Here is a 25857-nt window from a genome sequence, read left to right as displayed (position 1 = left end):
AGAGAGAATGCACTCTCCCTCCTTCTCCCTCTCTTTCTCTTTCTCTCCCTCTCATTTCCTCCCCCTCCCCCTCCCTCTCCCTCTCCCTCTATTTCTCTTTCTCTTTCTCTTTGTCTCCCCCTCCCTCTCCCTCTCCCTCTCTTTCTCTCTTACTCTCTCATTTCCTTCCCCTCCCTCTCCCTCTCTCCTAAACAAGCAAAAAAGAAAGTGATTCAAATAACAAACAACCAAACCCGTCGTGAGAGAGAGAATGCACACTCTCTCTGTCACCCTCTCCCTCTCCCTCTCGTTCTCTTTCTCTCCCTCTCTCATTTCCTTCCCCTCCCTCTCCCTCTCCCTCTCTTTCTCTTTTTCTCCCTCTCCCTCTCTATCTCTCTTTCTCTCTCATTTCCTAAACAAGCAAAAAATAAAGTGATTTAAACATCCTCCAAGCAAAAGGGAGAGGGAGAGATACAATGCACTCTCCCTCTCTTTCTCTTTCTATCCCTCTCTCATTTCCTTCCCCTCCCTCTCCCTCTCGCTCTCTTTCTCTCTCATTTCCTCTCCTAAACAAGCAAAAAATAAAGTGATTTAAACATTAAACAAGCAAAAGGGACAGGGAGAGAGAGAATGCACTCTCCCTCTCTTTCTCTTTCTCTCCCTCTCATTTCCTCCCCCTCCCTCTCCCTCTCCCTCTCCCTCTCCCTCTCCCTCTATTTCTCTTTCTCTTTCTCTTTCTCTCCCTCTCCCTCTCCCTCTCCCTCTCCCTCTCTTTCTCTCTTACTCTCTCATTTCCTTCCCCTCCCTCTCCCTCTCTCCTAAACAAGCAAAAAAGAAAGTGATTCAAACAACAAACAACCAAACCCGTCATGAGAGAGAGAATGCACACACTCTCTCTCACCCTCCCCCTCTCCCTCTCGTTCTCTTTCTCTCCCTCTCTCATTTCCTTCCCCTCCCTCTCCCTCTCCCTCTCTTTCTCTTTTTCTCCCTCTCCCTCTCTATCTCTCTTTCTCTCTCATTTCCTAAACAAGCAAAAAATAAAGTGATTTAAACATCCTCCAAGCAAAAGGGAGAGGGAGAGATACAATGCACTCTCCCTCTCTTTCTCTTTCTATCCCTCTCTCATTTCCTTCCCCTCCCTCTCCCTCTTACTCTTTTTCTCTCTCATTTCCTCTCCTGAACAAGCAAAAAATAAAGTGATTTAAACATTAAACAAGCAAAAGGGAGAGGGAGAGAGACTCCTTCTCCCTCTCTTTCTCTTTCTCTCCCTCTCATTTCCTCCCCCTCCCCCTCCCTCTCCCTCTCCCTCTATTTCTCTTTTTCTTTCTCTTTCTCTTTCTCTCCCTCTCCCTCTGCCCCTCCCTGTCTTTCTCTCTTACTCTCTCATTTCATCTCCTGAACAAGCAAAAAAGAAAGTAATTTAAACATTAAACAAGCAAAAGGGAGAGAGAGAGAGAGAATGCACTCTCCCTCTCTTTCTCTTTCTCTCCCTCTCCCTCTCCCTCTCCTTCTCTTTCATTTCCTCTCCTAAACAAGCAAAAGAGAACGATTTAAACCTTCAACAAGCAAAAGAAAGAGAGAGGGAGACTCACCAATGAGATATGGCGAGAGTGGGGTGGCTTCTCTTTGCAATGAGTGCTCCTCCTCTCCTTCGCAAACAATGACGGTAGCGGCGGTGGCGATAGCAGCAAGTCTTCTTCCTCTTATTCTCTCACAAAGCCTTTGCTCTCTCCCTCGCTCTCGCTCTCAAAAGTCGAAGCAAAAGAAATGAAAACAGCGCTCGGGTTTCGGCCACGCTTTTTTTCTTGCAGCGTCGCTATTGGCGTCGCTAGCGACGACGCGAATAGCGACGCCGATATCCGCCGTCGCTAATCAGCGTCGCTAATTGCCCAATTCCTTGTAGTGATACTTGATATTGTATATACAAATGTTTAAGGGTCTATATAGAAATTATATTTTGGTTGCAACGAGTATCTTATTACATTTATTGATTATTTCTCTAGAAATCTCTATATATATTTCATGAAGAAAAAGAGTAAAGTATTTGAGCACTTTAAAACTACAAATGTCATTGTTAAAATAAAAACAGGCTTGAAAATTAAGTGCTTGAGGTTAGTTGGAGAGGTAGAATACTTATCTAATGAGTTTAATTATTTTTTGAGGTCTCATAGTATAAAGTGACAATTTATATGTAGGTATATCTCATAATAAAATGAAGTTGCATAAAGAAAAAATAGAAATAGCGTAAAATTCGCATGGACATTGATGGCTAAAAAGAATATGCCCAAGTATTTTTTGTCTGAATCTATTCATACTATTGTCTAATATTATAAACAAAACTTTCATAATTACAATTCATGGTGTGATCCCTCAAGAATGTTTTACATGTAAGAAGCCTTATGTATCACACATGAAAGTGTTTTATTGTATTACATATACTCATGTACCTAATGAGTCAATGAAGACATTGAATCTAAAGGCTGAAAAATGTATCTTCATTGAATACTTTACCTAGTTGATGCTAGGAGGTATATTCCACACTGGATTCTGTGAGGTTTTACGATGGATTCTGTAAAACTATATTTATTTTCCGGGGCTCGTACACAAGGTGGATTCCCTTGTGCAAGAAGTTGACGTGGACGCCTGTCTTTTTTAGGCATCATATTAATTTAATGTGCATGTGGATGGCTCCATAGTGGGTGATTTCGCAAAATACATGTTCAAATTAATAGATGTTTATGAGTTTAGAGTACACTCATATTAAATTAAGGTTATGACAGAGTTCCAACCTATTTATTCATTTTTTAGCCGAAGACTGCTAGGTATTCACTTTTGTCGATTTAATTTTATTATTTTCTAGCAATTGTGAATGCTTGAGTTGATGTGTAGAGTAGGCGGAGGTGGCATTAGAAAGCACTAGGCGATAGCATGTATTCAAATTACCTAGAAAAAAGTATCATTTTTTAATGGGCGTGTGTCTTATCATTAAAGGCATGGCGCTAATATTTATTTAACCGCGCTTATTTATTGAAGCGCTTAACAAATATTTATTATTTTATATACGCATGGGCACATGATTTAAATATTTCATTATTGGGCATTATATTTAGGCACAGCCCCGACTCTTGGGCTACAGCCCCCAACCGCTTTATTCTTTATTTGGACAAAAGCAAACACAAAAGCTAAAGCATACTTATTTGTAAAATTGGGCTATTTTTTAGCTTTAAGATGAATAAATTTATAAATACATGTCTTGTGGAGCACTCACACAAGGCATGGGGAGAGATTGTATCCAATTGGTCTTTTTTGCATCATGTTGTGCAAGTCTATTCTCTTGATTTTTGAGCTTAAAGTACAATTCTTTATTCTTGGGGACCTTCCGACGCTCACTACCTATACATCCAACATTCAATTTGCGCACCAGTGGTATCAAAGTGAAGCTGAGATCAAGGGCTTTCAATCGCTTACCATCTCATACGAAGGCAAAGCTCTTGGAACGAATGGGCTCTATAGTCAATCTCGCGGCGATTTGTCAATACCAACGTGTTCCTAGTGGTGAAGAACCCCCTGCTGTGTTGTTAGATCACAAATGACCACTTTCTATCAATGGAGGACAGTCCGAGAAGCTTTTTCATCAACACACTTTTTTTTCTCTAAGCAGAGAATAGAGATAAGTGAAATTAAGCTTAAAAGCTTAATAATATTTTTTAAAAAAAATCTTATTCTCATAAATTCAAGCAACCGTGGCGACAGCACGTCCTGAACGGCGTCGATTCTGGAAAGGACATGCCACCGTCCCCAAAACGATTAATTAAAACTATTAAGCTTTTTCAATGCTTAAAGTTTCTAAGCTTTCTAAAGCTTTAAAATTTCACTCTTAAACCTTCCCATAGTGAGTGTTCAAACCGAGCTAATTTCGAAACCGTTTCGAACCTTCAACAAGACCCTGTTCGTATCTGCACTCTGACAGAGATGGTTTCCATCAAGCAAATTGACACACACAATATATTTTCTGCTTGGAAGAAGGATTTCATCAACTTTCGTATTCGCAAAGAAGAAATATTGCAAAAAGCCATTTTTTAAAAAAAAGAAGCAAGCCTTTAAATCAGACTTTAAGCTACGCTCATCCCGCTAACAAGAATTCGAGTGTGTGAGGTTGTTTGAAATTTTGCAAGATAACTAATCAAAATATGGAAGATTTTATGGTAGAAGGTGATTTACTGGAAACAACGGTGGAGCAAAAATTGAACCTGATTATGATGCAGCTTCAAGAGCAATGAAGAGTACGTCAAACTTTGCAAGCTCAACTAGCCACTCTTCAATGATCTACTGTCGAACAAGATGGACTGCAACCCGAAGATGTTATACAACGTACGATCAATGCGACAATTGAAGCACAATCTATCCGGAAAGAAACCGAGATAAGTAAAAGAAATTTCAAATTTTGTACTTTTAATGGACTACGTGATGGAAAGACTGTCCTCGCTTTTATCAGTCAGTTTGATGATTATTTCCATGAAGAATAGTATGCCGAAAAAGACAAACTTAAGTGTGTCACTAATCATTTAGTGGATAGAGCATCACTATGGTGGACTGTTGTCCACAAAAGTATTGATTGTCCAACTACTTGGGAGGCTTTTCAAAAGAAATTTTTGCAAAAAATTCTTCCACCTCAATTCCACGAAAAAGGAATCAAACAGTGGAATCTTCTACAACAAAGAGATCGTGAGCCTATTTCACAATATACCGAGAGTTTCTGGAATGCCTTATTACAACTTCGAATGCTTGAAGATGTACCTGAGGCGATCCATAAGTGCAAGTTTATGTCTGGTTTGCTTGGTCACTTCTATGCGGAGCTGAACATATTCAAGCCAACAACTATCGAGGATGTGATTTCTTTAGCCCATGATGCTGAAGACAAAATTCGAGGATGAGAGAAGTGACCACAACAATTCCTAACTAACAGTAACTTGGGTACAAAGCAATTCAATTCTAACTTTCGAAGATTCAATCGAAATTGCTTTGTTCCATCTTCTTTCCAAAAATATTGGACACGACCCCCTGCTTTACCATCAAACACAAATCCAAATCCTAAGCCATCTTTCCAACCAGATCTTAACATTCCTAAACTCACAGCTATTACCAATAATGTTCCCAAAGCCAAATCCATAGTCTGCTACAAGTGCCATCAACCTGGATATCTAGCGGTGAATTGTCAATCCAAAAAGCCAACTGTTTACATCAACTACTTGGGAGTGATTGAAGATGAAGACCATGAAGAAATGCTCGATTTCATGGAAGACGATGACGATATCGATACTACTTCAAATACTTTACAAGGTATGCCAAATCCTCATTCTTTATTAACGATGAAATGTCTTGTGCATGGTAAAGAAAAGATTGTTTTACATGATGACGAGGGCACACACAATTTTATTTCTATAAAATTGGTCAAAGAATTGAATTTACATATTGTTCCAACTCATTATCGCATCAAGGCTGCATTCTTAGGTACTAGATACAATGGAATACAAGAAGTGCATGACTTAGAAATTAAAATTGGCGATTATGTTGAATACAGAAATTTCTTAGTTGTGCATTCGCAATCTAGTGACATTATTTTAGGAATGCCTTGACATCATAGATATAATTTCGATATATAGATTATTGCACGCATTCAATGAAGATTCATTCTAATGGAAAACAAATCACATTACATGGTACACATACCTTGAATAATTTTCCATTGCTTACTCACACACAGGCTAAACGTACATTAAGAAAAGATAGCAAATCCTATTTAGTATGGGTGAATGAAATTGAAGCTAACGAAAATCATATGCATCTTAGGCATGCACAATTTCTTTCACAATTTAAAGATTGTTTTGCTGTTGACTTTCCACCTAGCTTACCACCTACACGTCCTGAAGATCATAAAATAGACTTGATTCCAGGTTCTCAACCACCATGTAAAGCACCTTATCGACATAATCAAATTGAACAGAAAGAAATTCAAACCCAAGTTGAAGAATTGTTAACGTGAGGACTCATTAGGCCCAGTAGTTCTGTGCACCTGTCCTGTTAGTTAAGAAGAAAAATAACACCTATAGAATGTGTATTGATTATCGTGCCCTAAATAAGATTACTATCAAGAATAGATATCCGATACCTAGGGTAGAAAACCTCATGGATAAAAAACAAGGGACCACAATATTTAGCAAGATAGATCTTAAATCTGGATACCATCAAGTACGACTGGACACATCTGATATTTTCAAAACTGCATTTAGGACTCAATTTGGACATTATGAATTCCTTGTTATGCCTTTTGGTCTAACTAATGCACTAGCCACATTCAGTCATATGATGAATCGCATATTTTTGAAGCATCAGCATTGTGTAATTGTTTTCTTTGATGACATATTGGTTTTCAGCAAGAATGAGAACGAGCATTATGAACATCTATCTTTGGTTTTCAAATTATTGAAAGAGAATCAATTATATGCTAATCCTGAAAAGAGTGAATTTTTCCAAACCTACGTTGAATACTTAGGATATATTGTTTCATCTAACGATACTAAAGTTGATCCTAAAAAGATAGAAGTAATTTTGAATTGGTCGATACCTAAAAATATACATGAATTATGTTATTTCTTAAGTCTTGCTAGCTTTTACAGAAAATTTGTGAGAAAATTTTCATTGCTTGCATCGCCTTTGACAAAATTATTAAACAAAGGTATTGTATATCATTGGTCTGAAAATTAGCAAAAGTATTTTGATTTAATGAAACATGCCTTAACACATGCCCCTGTATTACAACTACCTGACTTGAATAGACCATTCTTCTTCGTAGTCATTGATGCTAATGGATCTAGAATGGAAGCTATCCTTATGCAAGATTCATATCCCATAGGCCTACTCTAGCTACAAACTTAAACCATCCGAACTCAAGTATTCTACCTATGATAAGGAATTGCTACCGGGGGTATGATGCCAAAAGGCATATTCCACAGTGGATTCCGTGAGATTTTGTGATGGATTCTGTAAAACTATATTTATTTGCTAGGGTCGTACACAAAGTGGATTTCTTGTGCGAGAAGTTGACGGGGACGCTTGTCCTTTTCGGGCATCATGTTAATTTAATGTGCACATGGGTGACTCCACAGTGGGTGATTCTGCAAAATACATATTAAATTAATATACGTTTATGAGTTTAGAGTGCACTAATATTAAATTAAGGTTAGGACAGAGTTCTAACCTATTTATTTATTTTTTAGCTGAAGACTGCTAGGTATTCACTTTTGTCGGTTTAATTTTATTATTTTCTAACAATTGTGAATGCTTGAGTTGATGCGTAGAGCAAGCGGCGTTAGCATTGGAAAGCATTGGGCGATAGCGTGTATTCAAATTACCTAGAAAAAATTATCATTTTTTAATGGGCGTGCATCTTATCATTAAAGGTGTGGTGCTAATATTTTTTTAACACACTTATTTATTAAAGCACTTGACAAATATTTATTATTTTGTATGTGCATGGGTGCATGGTTTAAATATTTCATTATTGGACATTGTGTTTGGGCACAACCCGACTCTTGGGCCGCCCAATTGCTTTATTCTTTATTTGGACAAAAGCAAACACAAAAGCTAAAGCATGCTTATTTGTAAAATTGGGCTATTTTGAGCTTTGAGATGAATAAATTTATAAATACATGCCTTGTGGAGCACTCACACAAGGCATGGGGGGAGATTGCACCCAATTGGTCTCTTTTGCCTCATGTCATGCAAGTATATTCTCTTGATTTTTGAGCTTAAAGTGGAGTTCTTTGTTCTTAGGGACCTTCCGATGCTCGCTATGTACGCATCCACAATCCGATTTGTGCACCACTAGTAGAAAGGGTATTACTATTATAATCTTATCAGCAGTAAGTTTAGAGTGAGTAGAGATGTTATTTTTATTAAATGGGTTGTTGGTATACATCTAGTGGAGATGCATTAGATGATGTTGATTATTGTGGTAGTCATGTGTAGACATATAAGCAAGAATCACGGACTCTTCATGGACTAAATACATGAAGTGGTAGTAGATGTATGGTCAGTCCTTCGACTAAGGAGTAGCCCCACATCTTCATGTGCATCTACTAGAGTTGCAAGTAATAACAAAGGGAAGAAGAAAGTGTTAGATGGTAATGATTGTTGAGGCATTTGTAGTCACACCTACTTCAGTCTCTTTAGAAGGAGCAATGAGGGCTCCGGACTAGAATCCCATACGCAAAGTAAGAGAAGTGCTACTATCCAGTTTCCTATAAAGCATTGTACTTTCTCTCTTTTCTAATGCAATGTCATAGAACTTTTGTCCTTCAATAAAGTCTCTGTATCATTGTCAACCTATACACAAGATTGTGTTTATGAGTCCAAGCTTCCATCTTGGAACCTAATTCACTTGTGTAACAATCAGTCATGTCAGTGTCTTCATAAACTCACTCTTTCTCGTACCTCCATAGCTTCTGCCTCAAGACATGTTCTAGATCCATGTTTTTACAATGATGCATCTACTAGTCATTCAGTTCTTGATGGAGACTCTAATGGGTTAGAGAGTTTAAATGATGAGCTTCATATTCCTTCAATCAAGATGCCATGTGTACAAACAATAAAGGTAATGTAAAGGCTCTATTGAATGATCTAATGGTACGCAAGTCGACAATGAATGAGGAGATAGATCTCGGGGAAGTTACTATATGTATATCCTCTACATCATGTGTGTTCAAGGCCTATTTATTAATATCCTTATCTATAAATTTTTCCTAAATAAAACATAATCCTTTTCTATTCAATATGTAAATAACCATTTTATATTGCATCCTTTTGTATATTAAAAATGTATAAACATGGTATTTTAAAAATATCTTATTTTCAACCCATGTGATGCACACATATATTTATGAGTAACTTACCCAAAAGATAGATGCATTGAGAACAACAAGACTTGGGATCTAGTACCATTTTCCAAGGGCAAGAAAGCTATTGGCTATAAGTGGGTCTACTAGTTGCAAAAGGCTATGTACAAACATATTGCATAGACTATAAATAGATATTTAGTCCAATTAGAATACCAACTATTAAATATGTGATTGCTATGGTAGCATAGCCAAAGGTCATAGTTAACACTAGATGGATGTAAAGAATGTCTTTTTGTATGGTGATTTGCAAGAAGATGTATATATGAAACAACCAATAGGTTATGGGGATTTAGAGCATCCCACATATGTGTGCAAGTTAGAAGGCAGCTAAGGCAACCACCTACACCATGGTTTGACAAGATCAGAGAGTATCTTGTCAACATTGGCTTTTATGTTTTTTATGTAGATCACTCACTTTATTTGAGAAAAGTGATGTGGATTTGGTCATCATAGTCATATATGTGGATGACTTGATTATTGCAAGTGATAGTGATTGTGGGATTGCTAATGTCAAGGGCCATTTAAAGCACAAGTTTGAGAAGAAGGATTTGGGTAAGCTAAGGTATTTTCTTAGCATTGAGGTGATCAGATGTGATGGTTGTATATGGTTTGGTCCAAAGGCAGCATGGCTTGGATATGTTATCCAAGTGTGGTATGATTATGTGTAAAACTATTTTAGTGCCATTGGAGAAAAATATAAAATTGAGTTCTTGGGGATAAGATAGAAGTACCTACTATGTGTATGAGGATAGTAGGGAGTTTGATTTATATGACTATTAGAAGGCAAAACTTGAGCTATATTGTTCAACTTGTGAGTCAATTTATGTAGGTGCCTATGAAGCCTCACTTGGATGCAATCAAATACTTAGAGGTATGTGAAGTCGGCCTTGCATTATGGACATTTTATGAGGTAGATAAGAATGTATAGGTATTTGGATACACAAATGTAGATTGGGCTAGTAGCATGTTTGATAGAAGATCTACTAGCGATTTCATGTTTTCTACTCATAGTGTAGTGGTTATTCAAAGTAGCAAAAAGCAACCAATAGTGGCTTTATTGAGTATAGAGCTGAGTATAGAGAGACACTGCTATGGCAGCATGTGAGGTGGTATGGTTGTAACAATTATTAGATGATTTGAATGTATAGGGAGACGTCTAGTTGTCATCACACGTAAAGACATAAGTAGTATGTAGCTGGCTACTTTATGTGAGAGAATATAGTTACATGTGAGATTGGCTTAGTGCATATTAGCACATAAGATCAAGTAGTTGACATTTATCCAAAGGCATTAGGTTAGAGAAGCTTTGAGGATGTTGAAGCTTACTTGGAAATGCATAGATATACTTGGTCTTGAGAGGGAGCGTTGAGATAGCAAGCTCAACATGTGCATACATTGATGATAGACCCCCTAGTTAGATGGGTTTGCATGTCTACACATAGCATGTCAATGGTCAATATGATCCTCACATGGCCACTAACTTATTTTTATTGTATTTGGATAGTTACACCTACCTATAACTAGCATAGTTATAGTGCTTGCCAAGCAATTAGTAGAGTTAATAATGGACTACTTGACTTAGTAGGATACTTTTCTTTACATTGTATCTTATCTATACTTTGTGTACATTATATTGTGTGAGGAACATTTTGGCCTCCATCTCTCTTCTTATATTCTTGAGTGAGCTTTTTCTTGCATGTATTGTGTATGTTTTGTGCATAGTAGCTCAAGCAACTCCTCCCAACCACACGATTCATGATAATGATAAGGCCCTTCATGACATGTTTTTCTTGTTGGCGCTGACGGATGGTTCTTAAGAGCCATAGATGATCAAGGGCTTGTCGGGTGGAAGGACACTTAGGGCATGCCCTCACCCCCTAAACTAGAAATTGATTGAGCAATTGGCCCTACAATATGGGCTTATTAATGTAAAAGAAATTGGTCTAAGTTCATTCTTGCTACAAGCATTGTTAATAAAATTGGCACTGCCTTGAAAAGTTGGGTTTCTATCATGCCACAATCTACTAGCATGGTCAAAACAAAATGCTTAAATCTTTGATGGTCGTTGGATCCTTAAAGCTTAGTCCTATTATTAAAAAAAGGATGAGTCTTGTGGTACCTTTAGATCTTGGAAGAAAATATTTAAGAAGGTTGGTCATGTTACTTGCTTTCTAAAGCTTAATTCTCCATTATATGTACGCTTTTAGCAAACAATCTATCTATTAAAGTAGAAGAGTCAAATAAATTGTTAAGGACCTGATGTCACATTGTTAAGAGGTCAAGTATTGCTATCATAGATTAATCAAGCATATGGAATGAATTGGTCTATACCACAACCTAAGTTGGAAGCAAACATTGCTTGGGGATCATCTCAATATGAATGATCAACTGTAAGGAATGTGTGCAATTCTTAGACCTTTATTGTATAGGGCTTTTTAGTTGCAATGTCTATGCTCTTTTTGAGTCATTAGAACAATTAGCTTCTTTAAGCTAGTTAGAAACCTACTTATAAATCTTAACTAATCTCTTTGCATGTGTTATATAATAGTATCAATTACCATTTTTCTTTCAAAAGAACATCCACAATAGCCCTACTACCTCATTACAAGTGATGGCAAGGGGCTTTAAGGGCTTTAACATATAGCTACAAACATTGTACTAGTAATGTACTATGTGCATGTATACATGAGCAAGAAAATGAAATGGTTTAGTATTCATTTAAAAGAGTATTCAACACAAGTTTATCAAATCTCCTACTTGATTCAACATTCCTTTAATGGATTGTTAGGCATGCTATGAAGGCAAGGGTGTTGTTAGACATATAGTTATGTATAAAGGTTCATGAATATTTAGTTAAAATATGGTTTTATTATTTGTTATATCATTAATATCAATATATGTAGGATAGAGGTAGGATATATGTATATTTAGTATTAAGATTTCACACACACACACACACGCACACACACACCTATAGTATTAATTAGTTAATCGAATTGAAACATGCTTGTTTTATTGTGATAACCATAAGTTTGACTACAAATCAACAAAATGCAAAGAGATGAAAATATAAAGAAATCATAATCATTGTCATCGTCATCATCATCATCACATCTTGCACTTAAGCTTTCACCATCCTCTCCTCAGTAGAGGGTTGAGCCACACGTGGAGGAAAAAGAGATGGACGATTATCTTACAATTATGCATACATGCATGCATGCATATATGCATACATACATGTGTGCATGTGTGTGTGTGTGTATCCATGTTGATTTAATAATCCATTAAAAGAAAACACACAATAACATTTATTAAATATAATATTTCTCAATATTAATAATATTGTGATAATAATTTTTCAATCATAAAGATTTTATACTATGACAATGCAATAATTGTCTTTATAATGTTAGCATTTATTATATATACTAGGAGTTTGTTAGATAAATATTGATAGTAATAAGCATTTATATTACAAAAGATGGACAAACAATAACAAATGTAGGCCATTGACTTCTTAATCTAATAGAAGCATTGTGTGTGTGTGTGTGTGTGTGTGTGTGTGTGTGTGTGTGTGCACGCGCGCGCACGTGTGCGTGTGCGTGTGTGTGTGTGTGTGTGTGTGTGTGTGTGTGTGTGTGTGTGTGTGTGTGTGTGTGTGTGTGTGTGTGTGTGTGTGTGTGTGTGTGTGTGTGTGTGTGTGTGTGTGTGTGTGTGTGCGTGTGCGTGTGCGTGTGCGTGTGCGTGTGCGTGCGTGCGTGCATGAGTGCATGCATGCATGCATGCGTGCGTGCGTGTGTGTGCATGCATGTTGAATGTCACAAAAAATTAACTCTTTTTTTGAGAAAAGTGTCATTTACACATTATAAATGTATGCCATACTCTTAACTAGATGCACACAAATCCTAAAAACATTAGCTTCTTATAAGAAATTTACCATTCTTTATTTTCCAAAATACTTCTTTACTTAAATAAAATCACAAGCATTTTTTGCAAATGTTTAAGGCACTCTCAAATCCTAGTTTATTAAAAGTTGCTGCTGAGATCAATTGTATGTCATGAAGTCTAGCTTGCATCTTGAATATTATTATTTACGAGTACTTTTACTTGTGCATCCTAGCACTACCACTTCCATTCTTAGGCCTTCTCCATATTGCTTTATTCATAACACAACTATAACATGTAGAAAGAATTGCATAATTGTTTGTTAAGTAGATAAGAGGGTATGTTTCAAACCTAGACATAGAAAGAACAACACAGAGAGAGAGAGAGAGAGAGAGAGAGAGAGAGAGAGAGAGAGAGAGAGAGAGAGAGAGAGAGAGAGAGAGCCTCTAGATGTGTAGTGTGTATGTGGATTTCAAAGTTGTAATGTTATATCGAATATTTCAATCAAGTAGTCTATAATGAGGTGCCCCATCATCGTTCTTTTTGTAGCCTTTAGGTACTCAAATTAGCATTGGCATTAGTGCTCACAAAAAACATTTTTGAGAACCAAATTGTAGGTCTTTTCCAAGAGGTTGTATGGTTTAGGTTGATGGTAGGCTAATGTTCAATGAATGTGCTAGCTCTTAGAAAAGTGTGAAGGTGTTAGAGAATGTAGATTATTCTAGGTTAATGTGCTCATACCACTTAGCATATGAAGAAATTAGCACATATGTTGATTAAATAACACATGGACAGCCATATTTTTAGAGTTGATGGTTTCCTAGGGTCTTATTATTAGAATTTTTGGCCTTGACCATTATTGCCAAAGATCTTGGTTGGAAAATGTGCGGGCTTCCCTAGGTAGATGCCTAAATGCTTATTCAGCCTCTAATAAGCCTTAGATTTGCCATGAACCTTTTGCATCCTAAGTAAGAAACTGGGAGATGTACCTATTGATGCTAAGCTTTTAATCTAAAATTGCTAGGGCACATATATGATAATCCTTATCTTGCATACTAGAGTAGTGAAGGCTATTGATGACATATTGAGGCCTCATGTGAGCTCTTGTGCACATTCACATTGATGATTTTAGTAGCTGAAATTCATCAATGGACTACTTTTTCAAAGAATTAAAATCAAGATTTCCATGTTGGCTAAGTTGAATACAAAGGTTTGGAAAGAAGATATCACCACAATTTGATAAGTCTTTAGAACACTTACATTGAATTCGACACATATTCCACAAATCTAATATGATGTACACATATATTTAAAATTTTGGGCTCCTAAGGATATGTAACCCAACTTCTATATCTTATCCAATATGTTTAATAGTTTGGGTGTCCTTAACCCAACTTCTATATCTCATCTTTCACGTCTAAAAGGTTGAAACATATGAGGATGTTAAAGTCATCCATTGTCTATATATGTATCTACATTGAATGTCATATGCAAATATTTATGGGATAAGACTCAACAAGTAGCACACAATCATATGCAATTTCACATTCAAAAAGACTAGTGTGTGTATAATATAAATGTCAAGCTATAGAAATTTTTGCCAATGTCATCATAGAAAGTGATGTTTTCTTAGAGCTTCATGTATGGAACCACACTAAGGGCTATTCTCCACTCTTGTGAAAAAGTGCATTATCTTCATTCACTATCTCTAGCAAATGTCTCTTTCACACTTGTGGAAACCTTCCAAGGTGAATGTTTGGGAGGGTACATCTAAATTTTCTCATTTGAAATTGTCTTAAGCTCCTTTTACTAATCCACAATAGGCCAACTACCCTCTAGGGTGGATTGTTTGGTTGGTTGTATGGAGGATTTACTAGTACTATATGATGGACATCTATACATGAGCAAGAAAAGATACTAGTAATAGAGCTATTAATGTTTCATTTGTTTCAACAATCTTAATACTCGATATTCAATATACAATCATGAATATTTTTCACATATTTTTATATTACAATTATAACATAAATCTAATAATTTATCCATAAAATGTTATTAAATTTATTGTTACAGAAAAATCATGTTCGTATGTACTGATGTTATATCTAATAACACATTTTATTAGTATAAGAATAGAACATTTGCAATTTAATAGATATCTTATTCTTAGGTAAACATATATTTGTATATTATAACATAAAAATAAAATAGGATTGAAATCTTTTTAACATAATGTTTACTATACTAGGATGGTTATTAGTGTAAATAATACTACAATAAAAATTTTATAACATATAAGTATACTAATTTAATTACAATATTCTTAACATAAAATTACTAGATAAATGTTTATAGTAATAGGCATTTATATCATAGAATGTCATAGTAGCCCTAGATGCACAAAATTTCTTGAAAGATTGGCTTCTTGCAAGAAATTTATCATTTCCTAGTAGAATACCTAGGTAATATCAAAGAAAATTGCATGCATTTTTTGCAAGTGTATAAGGAACTCTCAAATCTTAGTTTATCAAAAGGTTGTTCCTAACATCAATTTGCTCTCATGCATCCTATTTTGAGTATTGAATATTCCTATTTCCAAGTAGTTTTTCATGTATATCCTCACACCACCACTTCCATCCTTAGGCCTTAGCCATATTGCTTCATTTATAATGCAACTATAACATCTAGAAAGAGTTACATAATTGTTTGTAAAAAAGATAAGTGGCATGTTTTAAGGTGCCACACACATGCACACACACACAAACATCTCTCTCTCTCTCTCTCTCTCTCTCTCTCTCTCTCTCTCTCTCTCTCTCTCTCTCTCTCTCTCTCTCTCTCTCTCTCTCTCTCTCTCTCTCTCTCTCTCTCTCTCTCTCTCTCTCTCTCTCTCTCTCTCTCTCTCTCTCTCTTTGTGTGTGTGTGTGTGTGTGTGTGTCTACGCACGTGCATGTGAACTCAAGTTTCAACAAAGATATGGCACGTGCATGTGAACTCAAGTTTCAATTTGCTCTCATGCATCCTATTTTGAGTATTGAATATTCCTATTTCCCAATAGTTTTTCTTGTATACCCTTACACCACCACTTCCATCCTTAGGCCTTAGCCATATTGCTTCATTTATAATGCAACTATAACATCTAGAAAGAGTCACATAATTGTTTGTTAAAAAGATAAGTGGCATGTTTCAAAGTGCCACACACATGCACACACACACAAAGATCTCTCTCTCTCTCTCTCTCTCTCTCTCTCTCTCTCTCTCTCTCTCTCTCTCTCTCTCTCTCTCTCTCTCTCTCTCTCTCTCTCTCTCTCTCTCTCTCTCTCTCTCTCTCTCTCTCTCTCTCTCTCTCTCTCTCTCTCTCTCTCTTTGTGTGTGTGTGTGCACCTAAAAGGACATTGATACAACTTTCTTCTGTTCTTTTTTATGTGTCTACGCACGTGCATGTGCTCATTTGGTGATAGCCCTCATAGGGAACATTTTTGAGAACCAATTTGTAGGTTTTTCCCAAGGCTTTGAATGGTTCAGGTTGATGGTAGGTTGATGTTTAATGAATCTGATAGAACTTAGCAAAGGGTGAAGGCTTTCGAGAATGGAAAAACAATATTCTAGGTTAATCTGGTCATGCCACATTACATATTAAGAGATTAGCACATAGATTGTTATAATAACATGTCGGTAGCCATCTTCTTTAGCTTATGGTCTGCTAGCCTCTTATTTAATGGCTATATTAGAAGGCTTGGCCTTGATCAATCTTGGCAAAGATCTTGGTTGGAGAATATGTGGCCTCCTATACGTACATGTCTGTATGGTTATTCAATGCCCTTAATAAGTCTTAGGTTTGGCACATGACCTTTTTGAGTTCTATGAAAGAAACTAGGAGATGTACCTATTCATATTAATTTTTTTAATCTATAACTTCTAGGCCACGTTTATGGTAAGCCTTCTCTTGCTAGGTAGTAGAGTAGTTAAAGTGGTTGGTGAGATGTTGAGGCCTCATGTGAGCTGTTGTGCATGTTCACATTAGAGATGAATCTTAGTGGTGGTATTCATCAATTGGCTATATTGTCAAAGGACTAAAATCAAGATTCAATATTAAGCGTATTAGAAAAGTTTGGATAGAAGATATCACCACCATTTGAGAAGTCTTTAGAACATTGACATTGAACTCACCATGATTTGATAACTCTTTAGAATGTTGACATTGAATTCAACACATATTGCACATGGTCACATATGATATACACATGCATTAAAATTTTTGGTGTTCTTAATTATATCTAGGCCAACTATAATAAAAAAATTATAAAATAAAAATATACTAATTTTAATTACAATATTCTTAACATAAACTTATTAGATAAATGTTTATAGTAATAGGCATTTATATCATAGAATGTCATTGTAGTAAGTGACAAATGTAAGTGTTATTGTAATGACAAATGTGGGCCATTAAAGGCTCTCTCTCTCTCTCTCTCTCTCTCTCTCTCTCTCTCTCTCTCTCTCTCTCTCTCTCTCTCTCTCTCTCTCTCTCTCTCTCTCTCTCTCTCTCTCTCTCTCTCTCTCTCTCTCTCTCTCTCTCTCTCTCTCTCTCTCTCCTTTTACATCTTTGCTCTCCCATTTGTCTACATGTGGGGTGTGCAAAAAGTCCGCATAGAGGCATCCCTTCGTCCTTACATATTCATATAGCCTTGTTTGTGTGCATTTGCATGTATAAGTGAATACACACTATGATTTGATCTTAATTAACTGTGTCTGGTCATCATAGGTGCATATGGGTTTTTGCTTGTTCTATGTTTTGGGAAGATGTAGGTGTTAAATTGTGGATTCTAAGGATGTGTGTGTGAAAAAAGGACCCAGATGTAAGAAATGCACATGTACACCAACTCTCTCTCTCTCTCTCTCTCTCTCTCTCTCTCTCTCTCTCTCTCTAGGCTTGCCCCTACACCTGCACGAAATGACTAACTCACTCCACTTGAGTTGTTAAGCTTCACTTAGCTCCGCCCACTCTTCTTGCACAAGTTTGTCCAGTCCTCTCGCTCTATCTGTTGCACTGGCATGCCTATGAGAGAGAGAGAGAGAGAGAGAGAGAGAGAGAGAGAGAGAGAGTGTGTGTGTGTGTGTGTGTGCGTGCGTGCGTGTGTGTGTGTGTTCCTCGTCTATCTCTTGTATTTGACATAACTTATTTCTCTCTCATCTATGTCCCATGTCTCTCTCTATTCTCTCTCACGTGCTCTCTCTCTCTCTCTCTGTTTCTTTTCTTCTCCTCTCTCTCAATGTTTCTCTCCTCAGTCTCCCCACATTTTCTCTCTCTTCGTTCTCACCCTCTCTCCCCCAATCTCTCTCTCTCAATTTTCTTCTCTCTCTTCATTTTGTCTCTCTACATTCTCTCTTCTTCTTCTCCTCTCCTCTCTCTCTCTCTCATTAAAAAAAACTATTGAATTGTTGAGAAATCCTTGTATTTTTTTTTCATTTAAGATTATATATATATATCTCTCTCCTTTTCTTCTTAATTTATTTTTCTTTCTCTTTCTAAATTATTTTTCTCTTTTTCATTTATTACCTCCCTCCCTCCCTCTCTCTCTCTCTCTCTCTCTCTCTCTCTCTCTCTCTCTCTCTCTCTCTCTCTCTCTCTCTCTCTCTCTCTCTCTCTCTCTCTCTCTCTCTCTCTCCCCCCCCTCGCCACACAACCCTACCTTACCCATGCATGCTCAGTATATTATTGAATGAAAATTTGCACGAAGGAGTTTAGGGAGAGGGAGGCTGGTGTTTCAAAAGAAGTGGTAGTTTATTAACATAAAATGGGTGGAAGGGTATTGTAGCATGAATCCACCATAGATGAGGAAAGGGAGAATGAGATATCTCAAATCTCACCAAGAATTCCATTGTCAGGCTCACAATGCAACATTATGAAATGAGGTACAAAACATTCTAAAGTATCTAATAGTTTTTAAACAATTTTTTTAAAAAGAAAGGAAACTTTGGTATGGAGTACAAACCAAAATGAATGAAACCACTTACTATTTGTAAACAATTAGAATATTTTAAAAATGTAAAATGAAAAAGGAAATTATGGGTATGTGAATGAGGAATCACCATTGACCTTTGACAATCCAAAGGAAAAGGATAACATAAGAGATCACTTTTTTTTTCCTTAAGTCCAAATGGTATGCAAAGTAAGTGCACTCTATGGCTTTAATGTACAAAGCATGGGTGAAGAATATGTTCCTTGTTCTTTGAGTTTTGCATATCTAGTCACTTTTCAATAGATTTGGGAGTACTTATTTGTAGACCCAAGGGTTCCTTGATCCATACTTATTCCACTAACTTTGCTTATTTATTCTCTATCAAACAAATAGTATGAGGAAGGTTAAGAGTCTCAATTTGCTACTTGATGACCCCCTTTTATGTGCAATTCTTTAAGTTAAACATTATCCTAGAGATCTAAGAGTTGACAATGCAACTATGCTAATAGATGTCCAACTTGGGCATTATTATGAAGATATGCTATCGTGCTTATTTGAGTTATGGTAAAGGGGGCTAAATTCAATTATGTCCCTATGATGTGACACAATATATGTATATTTACTCAACAATTGGTGCCTTCATTGAGGTGGTCCTCATTTGTAGCTAATGGGTCTATTTTAGATTATTTATTTGATACAGAAACTAATGTCTTATACATTCTTGATGGTAGATTGCCCCTTTGGGGGGGATGTAAAAGAAACCCATTCATACAATCAATCATCATTGTGGGCTCTTGGTCTTCTTAATATGCATGGACTTTTTGTAATCAAATGGATTCCTTGGAAATTTCATTGATAAGGGACAAACAAGTGCAAGTGAGGCTTCTTAATTGGTAGTTGTTGTGTCTATATCTAGGCAATGTGAACTCTTGGTGCAAGTGGTGTGCCTCAATCTTGAGGATTAGTGGCCAAATCTTGGTGTCCATGAGGTCATGACCTTAGGTGTGAGGAGAATGGTTGTGATACATAGTTTAGGAAATGGGCAACTTCCATGTGATCCTCACCACACTAAAACTAGTCCCTAGGAAGGAGCCATGCATAAAGACAAGAACCAAACTCATGCATGCAATCAATTATGTGAGTTCTTGGTCTTCCTTTAGTGCATGGACTTTTTATGTTCAAATTGATTCCTTAGAACTTTCATTGACAAGAAACAAACAAGTACAAAGGAGGCTCCATTTTTGGTGGTTATCGTGTCTATATCTAAGCAATGTGAATTCTTGATGCATGTGGTGTGCCACAATTTTGAGCACTAGTGGCCAAATCTTGGTGTCCATGAGGTCATGACCTCAAGCATAAGGAGAATGGTTGTGATAGAACTAGTCTAGGAAATGAGCTACCTCCATGTGATCCTTAGCATGGTTGTGATAAAGCTAGTCTAGGAAATGAGCTACCTCCCAAGTGATCCTCACCACGCCACAATGGCACCTAGGAAGGAGCCATGCATAGAGACAAGAAGAACAACCTTATAAAGATGTCCATTGGTGCGGGACCCATGGAGTGTGGAAAGGGCCCTTGATAATTGTTCTTTCGATGTTGTTGTAATGGTTGTTGTTGTTGTGTCAAGTAATGGTGATGTGATGGGGGGAAGGATGAGGGGGAGGGGGATGGGGGTGGACCCTGTGAAAGATTGATAGGCTGGCAGGAAGTCCAAGTCTTGGGTGGCCAGAGAAGCTTGCAGATGCAGCATCCAATGCCTCCTCCTCTTCATCCTAATTCCCAACTCCTGAGTCCTCCCTGTCTAATTCTTCCTCCTAGACAGGCAAAAGAAATAGGAGGACAGAATTAGGGAAAGAGTAAGAAAGAAAAAAGAACCCACCAACCAACAAACCACCAAACATCCCCTGCTTGCAAGCTTCCTCTCCTGTGGTGACTGATTGCATGGCTGTACGATGACCCGCACTGCAAGCCGTGTAAGGAAGCAGGAAAAAAAGGAGAGGCTAGGGAGCTTCCCAATTATTATTGAACTGAATTGGCCTCGAGGTAAGGTAATTCGCCCCCCGCCCTTGGATCCCCTCCCTCCCCCTTGCTTTCCTTTGCCCCTCTCTCTCGAACACAGAGCCCCATAACCCACCCCGCACAGGACACTCCCTTTGACACACAATTCCTTCCTTTGTCAGGAAAGTATCACTTGCTCTTTCGGGTTTCCCCTTCTGGATAACCTAGCAAGCATCTTTCGGGGCTCTATCAGATCTGCCGCCGACACCATGGTCCTCTGACTCGAGAAGTTTTAAGGTCTTGCATATGATTATTTTGCTCTAATTGATCTGCTCTTGCCCCAGATTGGACTTCTTGTTAAACCATTAACCTTATTTTCAGCAGAATTGCATATGATGATTTGCTTTAATAGATATGCTTGTCAACTCACTAACCTTATTCTGAGTAGAATCGCATGTGATTATTTGCATCGATTGATATACTTGTTAGTCCATTAATCTTATTCTGAGCAGAATTGCGTATGATTAATTGCTTCAATTGATCTGCTCTTACGCCACATTGGGACTTTTTTAGTCCATTAACCTTATTCTGAGCAGAATTTGGTCTTCTCTGATTTTATTTCTGCAATGTGGGCAATCTATCTCCTGTTGAGTTGACTTTGCAATTTATCGTTCTGCCATATTCTTTAAAGAATTTATTCTAGGCTTGCTTGTTTTTTCAATTTAGTAGTAAATGGATCATCACCCAAACAAGTTTTGTTTAGTATTTCATCAAAATAATTTTTCTGTATCAGGTGTTTATTGGGCCATGGGAGCTTACCTCTGAGCAAGAGAAGCATCCTGAGTAGTGAAAATGCCTGGCATGGCATCAGCAGATTGTCGCCCACACTCATTCAATGCAAACCAGAAGGCTGCTGAGAGCAATTTCTCTGCAGCTCTGAGCCCTAGAAGCCCCTTAAGCCCAAGAAGCCTCAACAATTTCACCTCAGTAGGTAGAGCTGAGATTGTCAATGCTGAAGAGGCAGAGAGGGAAGCTGCAGATGCGGCATTCCAAGCAGAGGCAGAAGCTTTTGCGAATAAATACAATGTGCACGCGCTTGCAGTGCAGCGATTAGTTGAGGATTTGGTTGAGGAAGAAGAATCAGAGGCAGCAAAAGATGATACAGGGAAGCCTGCAGATTCAACACCAATTCAAATGTCTGGAGAATCAAACAAGGAAAGCACAAATCCATCCAAGGACTCTACCATTCCCTTGTACTCTAAAATTACAAAATCTCAGACAAACAAGCGCCACAGTCACACTCAAAATGTCAAAAACAGTCAATCAGGTAGGATCTCTGATCAGCTTTCTCCCCTCTACAAGGGAAGGATGCACCCCATAACGAACAAAGCTCTAGGCAAAACAGGGGCCGAGATGGTTAATGGACTTGAGCATGACCGGATGTCTATGAAATCAGGCACATCAGGATCAGTAAAATCATCTCACCTTAATTCTTTGAAGCCTCTGAAGATCTCTGTCTCCTCTTCTCCTGCAGTCAACTCTCCCAGTGGCTTGTTAAAGACCCCAAACAGTAAAAACTATTCTCGTGTATTGGATTCCAACAATAAACACAGTCCGAAACGTGCTTCATCAGGCAGAAACCTGGATAGAAAGCCAGCGCACAAAGCAGAACAAAGTACCCCCATGTTAGAGACAGACAAGGTTCAACAGAGGGTGAAAGAGTTTTTCCAACGGCGAAAGTCTGCTATCTCACTTGGAATCAGGAAAGGTATCCGAGATGATGAGAGCACCACTTTAAGTGAGCAAAGTAGTATGCTGGCTCAAGAAAATCCAGATCTAGGTCCTTTTTTGCTTAAGCTAGCAAAACAGGCAGTTGCTTCTGGTGATAGTCCCCAGAAGGCATTGGATTTTGCAACCAGGGCAGCCAAATCATATGAAGTTGCTGCTGATGGAAAGCCCAGCTTGGACCTTGTGATGAGTTTACATGTGCTTGCAGCGATTCATTGCTCAATGGGACGATTTGAGGAAGCTATTCCTATTTTGGAGCAGTCCATTACTGTGCCTGACGTGGAATTGGGAGGACAGGAACATGCTCTTGCTGCTTTTGCTGGCTATATGCAGCTTGGTGATACATATGCATTGCTAGGTAAAGGAGAGGATGCTTTGGCTGCCTATCATGCTGGCTTAGAAATTCAAATGGGCACACTTGGGGATAGGGATCCCCGTGTTGGTGAGACATGCCGTTATTTGGCCGAGGCACATGCTCAGGTACTTTGGTGACTTTTGGATCCCTATGAGCCATAGTTTTTATAGAAATGCCTTCAATCTGCTCAAGTTGAATTTCTAAGAGGTACTCTGAACAAGTTATTTTGCTTTAAAACAGCACACAGTGTGCTTCAATGCTTGGTTCAGATTTGAATAACTCTGTTGCTGAGAAAGGAAGGCTGTTTTTCCAAAAAGACCAATGTATAACTAGTTCAATATAAACAGCATGCTAACATGCAGATAAATTAATGGAATTTAAGGCAATTTATCAAGGGCTAGAGTTTTACATGTTTTTTTCAACTTTACTACTGGTTGGGCAGGCCATGCAGTTTGACAAGGCTGAAGAATTATGTGAGCATGCATTGGAGATCCACAAAGAACACAGTGCACCTGCTACCATGGAAGAGGCGACAGATAGAAGGCTAATGGGCCTGATATGTAATGGACGAGGGAAGCATGAGTCAGCATTAGAGCATCTGGTGCTTGCAAGCATGGCACTGATCACTAATGGCAAGGATGTAGAAGTTGCTGCAGTGGATGCAAGCATCGGTGATACATATGTAGCCCTAGGACGATTTGACGAGGCGATTTTTTCTTATCAGAAAGCTCTCACAGTTTTTAAGGCTTCAAAAGGCGAAAACCATGCCCAAGTTGCATCTGTATATGTTGCTTTGGCTGAGCTTTACCTTAAGACTGGAAAGCTGCATGAATCCAGGACTTACTGTGAAAGTGCTTTGAGAATCTATAATAAGCATGGAGCTGGGCACCAGCTTGATGAGGTTGCAAGTGGTATGACAGAAATAGCTCTCGTGTATGAAGCCTTGGATGAACATGAACAGGCCCTTTCTCTTTTGGAGAAGGCCCGAACTATCCTTGAAGTGGCTCCTGGGCAGCAGACTGCTGTTGCTGGGGTAGAAGCTCAAATCGGGGTACTGAATTATTTGAGCGGGAAGTACGCTGATGCTCGCTTTTCTTTTGAAAATGCTGTTTCTAAACTAAGAGCTAGTGCAGAAAGAAACTTCTGCCTGCTTGGAATAGTTTTAAATCAGATGGGCCTTACTTGTGTACAACTATCAGAAATAGAAGCAGCAGTAAGTTGCTTTGAAGAATCAAGAGAGATTTTACAAACTGCATGTGGTCCTTATCATCCAGATACTATATCAGTTTACAGCAATTTGGCAGGTGCATATGATGCTTTGGGCAGGTAACTTCTGTCAAGCATATCCTTCTTTTCCTTTAGGTTATGTAGGGACCAAACCAGCATTCATATTGGCAGTCTGCATTATCAACTGTTTATCTGAACTAATGTCAAAAGGAGCCTTGCATTAATCAGGAACTTTCCTAGTTACTTGTGCATTATAGACTTTAGCACTTGTAAATTTGATTTTGTTATCTTGTTGTTGCCACTTCTCAATGGTACTTGTTAACCAATTTCACCGTCGCGATATGTATTATATGTTATCTTTTTCCAGGTTGGAGGATGCAATTAGGGTCCTAGAGTACATTTTGGAAGTGCGGGAGGAGAAGTTAGGAAATGCAGATCCAGATGTGGAGGAAGAGAGAATCAGGTTAGCAGGATTGTTGAAAGAAGCAGGACGTGTGAGAACAAGAAGACTCAATGGCACATTGGACTCCATAATGCAGCCAAATGTGGCGCCTGTGTTGGGAGGTGATGCAAATGGGACAGAGGTGAGAGCTGCAGTCTAATCATTTTTAGGTGGTGCTGTACATACCATGAAGACATACATCAGGCTCGGGAAATCCATCACTATGGCTTGGGAGCTGATCCACAACAGTCATGAGCATGCTTAACTTCCTTGCTCATTCAGGTTTTGATTGGTGTTGCATTATTTTGACATTGGCCACTTACTTCAGGCCTGAGATTAGACAAACACATCACTAGAATAAGAGTAATAGACCATCTGAACTATATAAGAAAAGCTGTGCTAGGAGAAAATATATTTTTTAATTTTTTATGTGCATCACATAAGAGATATAGCAACAATCACATGTAATAGCATGTTGATTATGTATCACCACTTGACATGTTCATGCTACAAGACATGACTGCATTGGACCCTAAAGAACAACATGGCAGCAATTCATTTACCACCTTATTTATAACCATTATTTACTATATTGGTGCACTCATTCATGACTATACTTGAGAAAACTGGATTGGTAAGCATGTTCTAATTTAATGAACCATTGGAAACTTCAGGACTATTACTACTTAAATGGCAAACTTTCAGCATACAAGTCCTAGACAAACCCCTTGCATGCTTTTGCAGTTTTAAACATTTAAATAACATATTTTTTGTGACGGGTTCGGGAGAAATTATAGGGAGCAATTGTGAGTAGGTAATTCTAGGGTATTGTTTACTGGGAAGAGCTTGGGAGAAGTTGGTGGGGAGCAAGATAGGTAGATAGTGCCTTGCTACCCTTAGACAGATAATTAATGCAAAAACTTGACTTGTGGGGAGTAAGAGAGGTGTGTAGTACCTTGGTAGCCTTTGCTAGAAGTTTGGTGGCTTGAGTTGGTGAGAGAAAAAATTTGTGTACAACATCACAAAAGTAGGTTTTACTACACAATGTAAAGCATAAACAAGACCAATAAGGATAATGGAAAGCAACTCATTTAGGTACTTAAGTAACAAGACAATGTAAAGCATAAACGAGCAATGAGAAGAATGGTAAATAACTCAATAATGATGAAGATCAAACAAGAGTTGCCCCTTAAAGAGCCATCAAATATCATCACAACAAGTTGGAGCTAAGATTGAAGCATCAACCGAGAGTTAATTTAAGATAAG

General features: G+C 37.9%; 1 protein-coding gene across 5 annotated transcripts; it reads left to right on the top strand.

Moving 5' to 3' along the window:
• Positions 1 to 20477: 20477 nt before the first annotated feature.
• On the top strand, positions 20478 to 25181 carry LOC148038639 (protein KINESIN LIGHT CHAIN-RELATED 1-like). Of its 5 annotated transcripts, none has more exons than XM_087673935.1 (5): positions 20482 to 20824; positions 20962 to 21076; positions 21573 to 23047; positions 23365 to 24248; positions 24517 to 25181. In XM_087673935.1, exons 3-5 carry the CDS (start codon positions 21632 to 21634, stop codon positions 24749 to 24751), a joined length of 2535 nt encoding a protein of 844 aa, XP_087530061.1. In that variant the 5' UTR covers positions 20482 to 20824; positions 20962 to 21076; positions 21573 to 21631; the 3' UTR covers positions 24752 to 25181. The 5 variants fall into 5 exon arrangements, with proteins under 5 accessions (XP_087530077.1, XP_087530061.1, XP_087530069.1 ...); XM_087673943.1 differs by having other exon boundaries at positions 20482 to 20829; XM_087673931.1 differs by lacking the exon at positions 20962 to 21076.
• The last annotated feature ends 676 nt before the right edge of the window (positions 25182 to 25857 follow it).

This window comes from Lygodium microphyllum, chromosome 3 (genome assembly GCF_053477565.2).
Source record: "Lygodium microphyllum isolate KBCC chromosome 3, Lygodium_microphyllum_v1.1.10, whole genome shotgun sequence".
Taxonomy (NCBI): Eukaryota; Viridiplantae; Streptophyta; class Polypodiopsida; order Schizaeales; family Lygodiaceae; genus Lygodium; species Lygodium microphyllum.
This window is presented reverse-complemented; position numbering and strand designations above follow the sequence as displayed.

Excerpts from the sequence above, each read along its gene's own strand:
- LOC148038639 (XM_087673931.1), top strand. The coding sequence starts at position 21,632 with ATGCCTGGCATGGCATCAGCAGATTGTCGCCCACACTCATTCAATGCA. Across the intron at positions 23,048-23,364 it reads TGGCCGAGGCACATGCTCAG|GCCATGCAGTTTGACAAGGC; the intron begins GTACTTTGGTGA and ends CTGGTTGGGCAG. Across the intron at positions 24,249-24,516 it reads GCATATGATGCTTTGGGCAG|GTTGGAGGATGCAATTAGGG; the intron begins GTAACTTCTGTC and ends ATCTTTTTCCAG.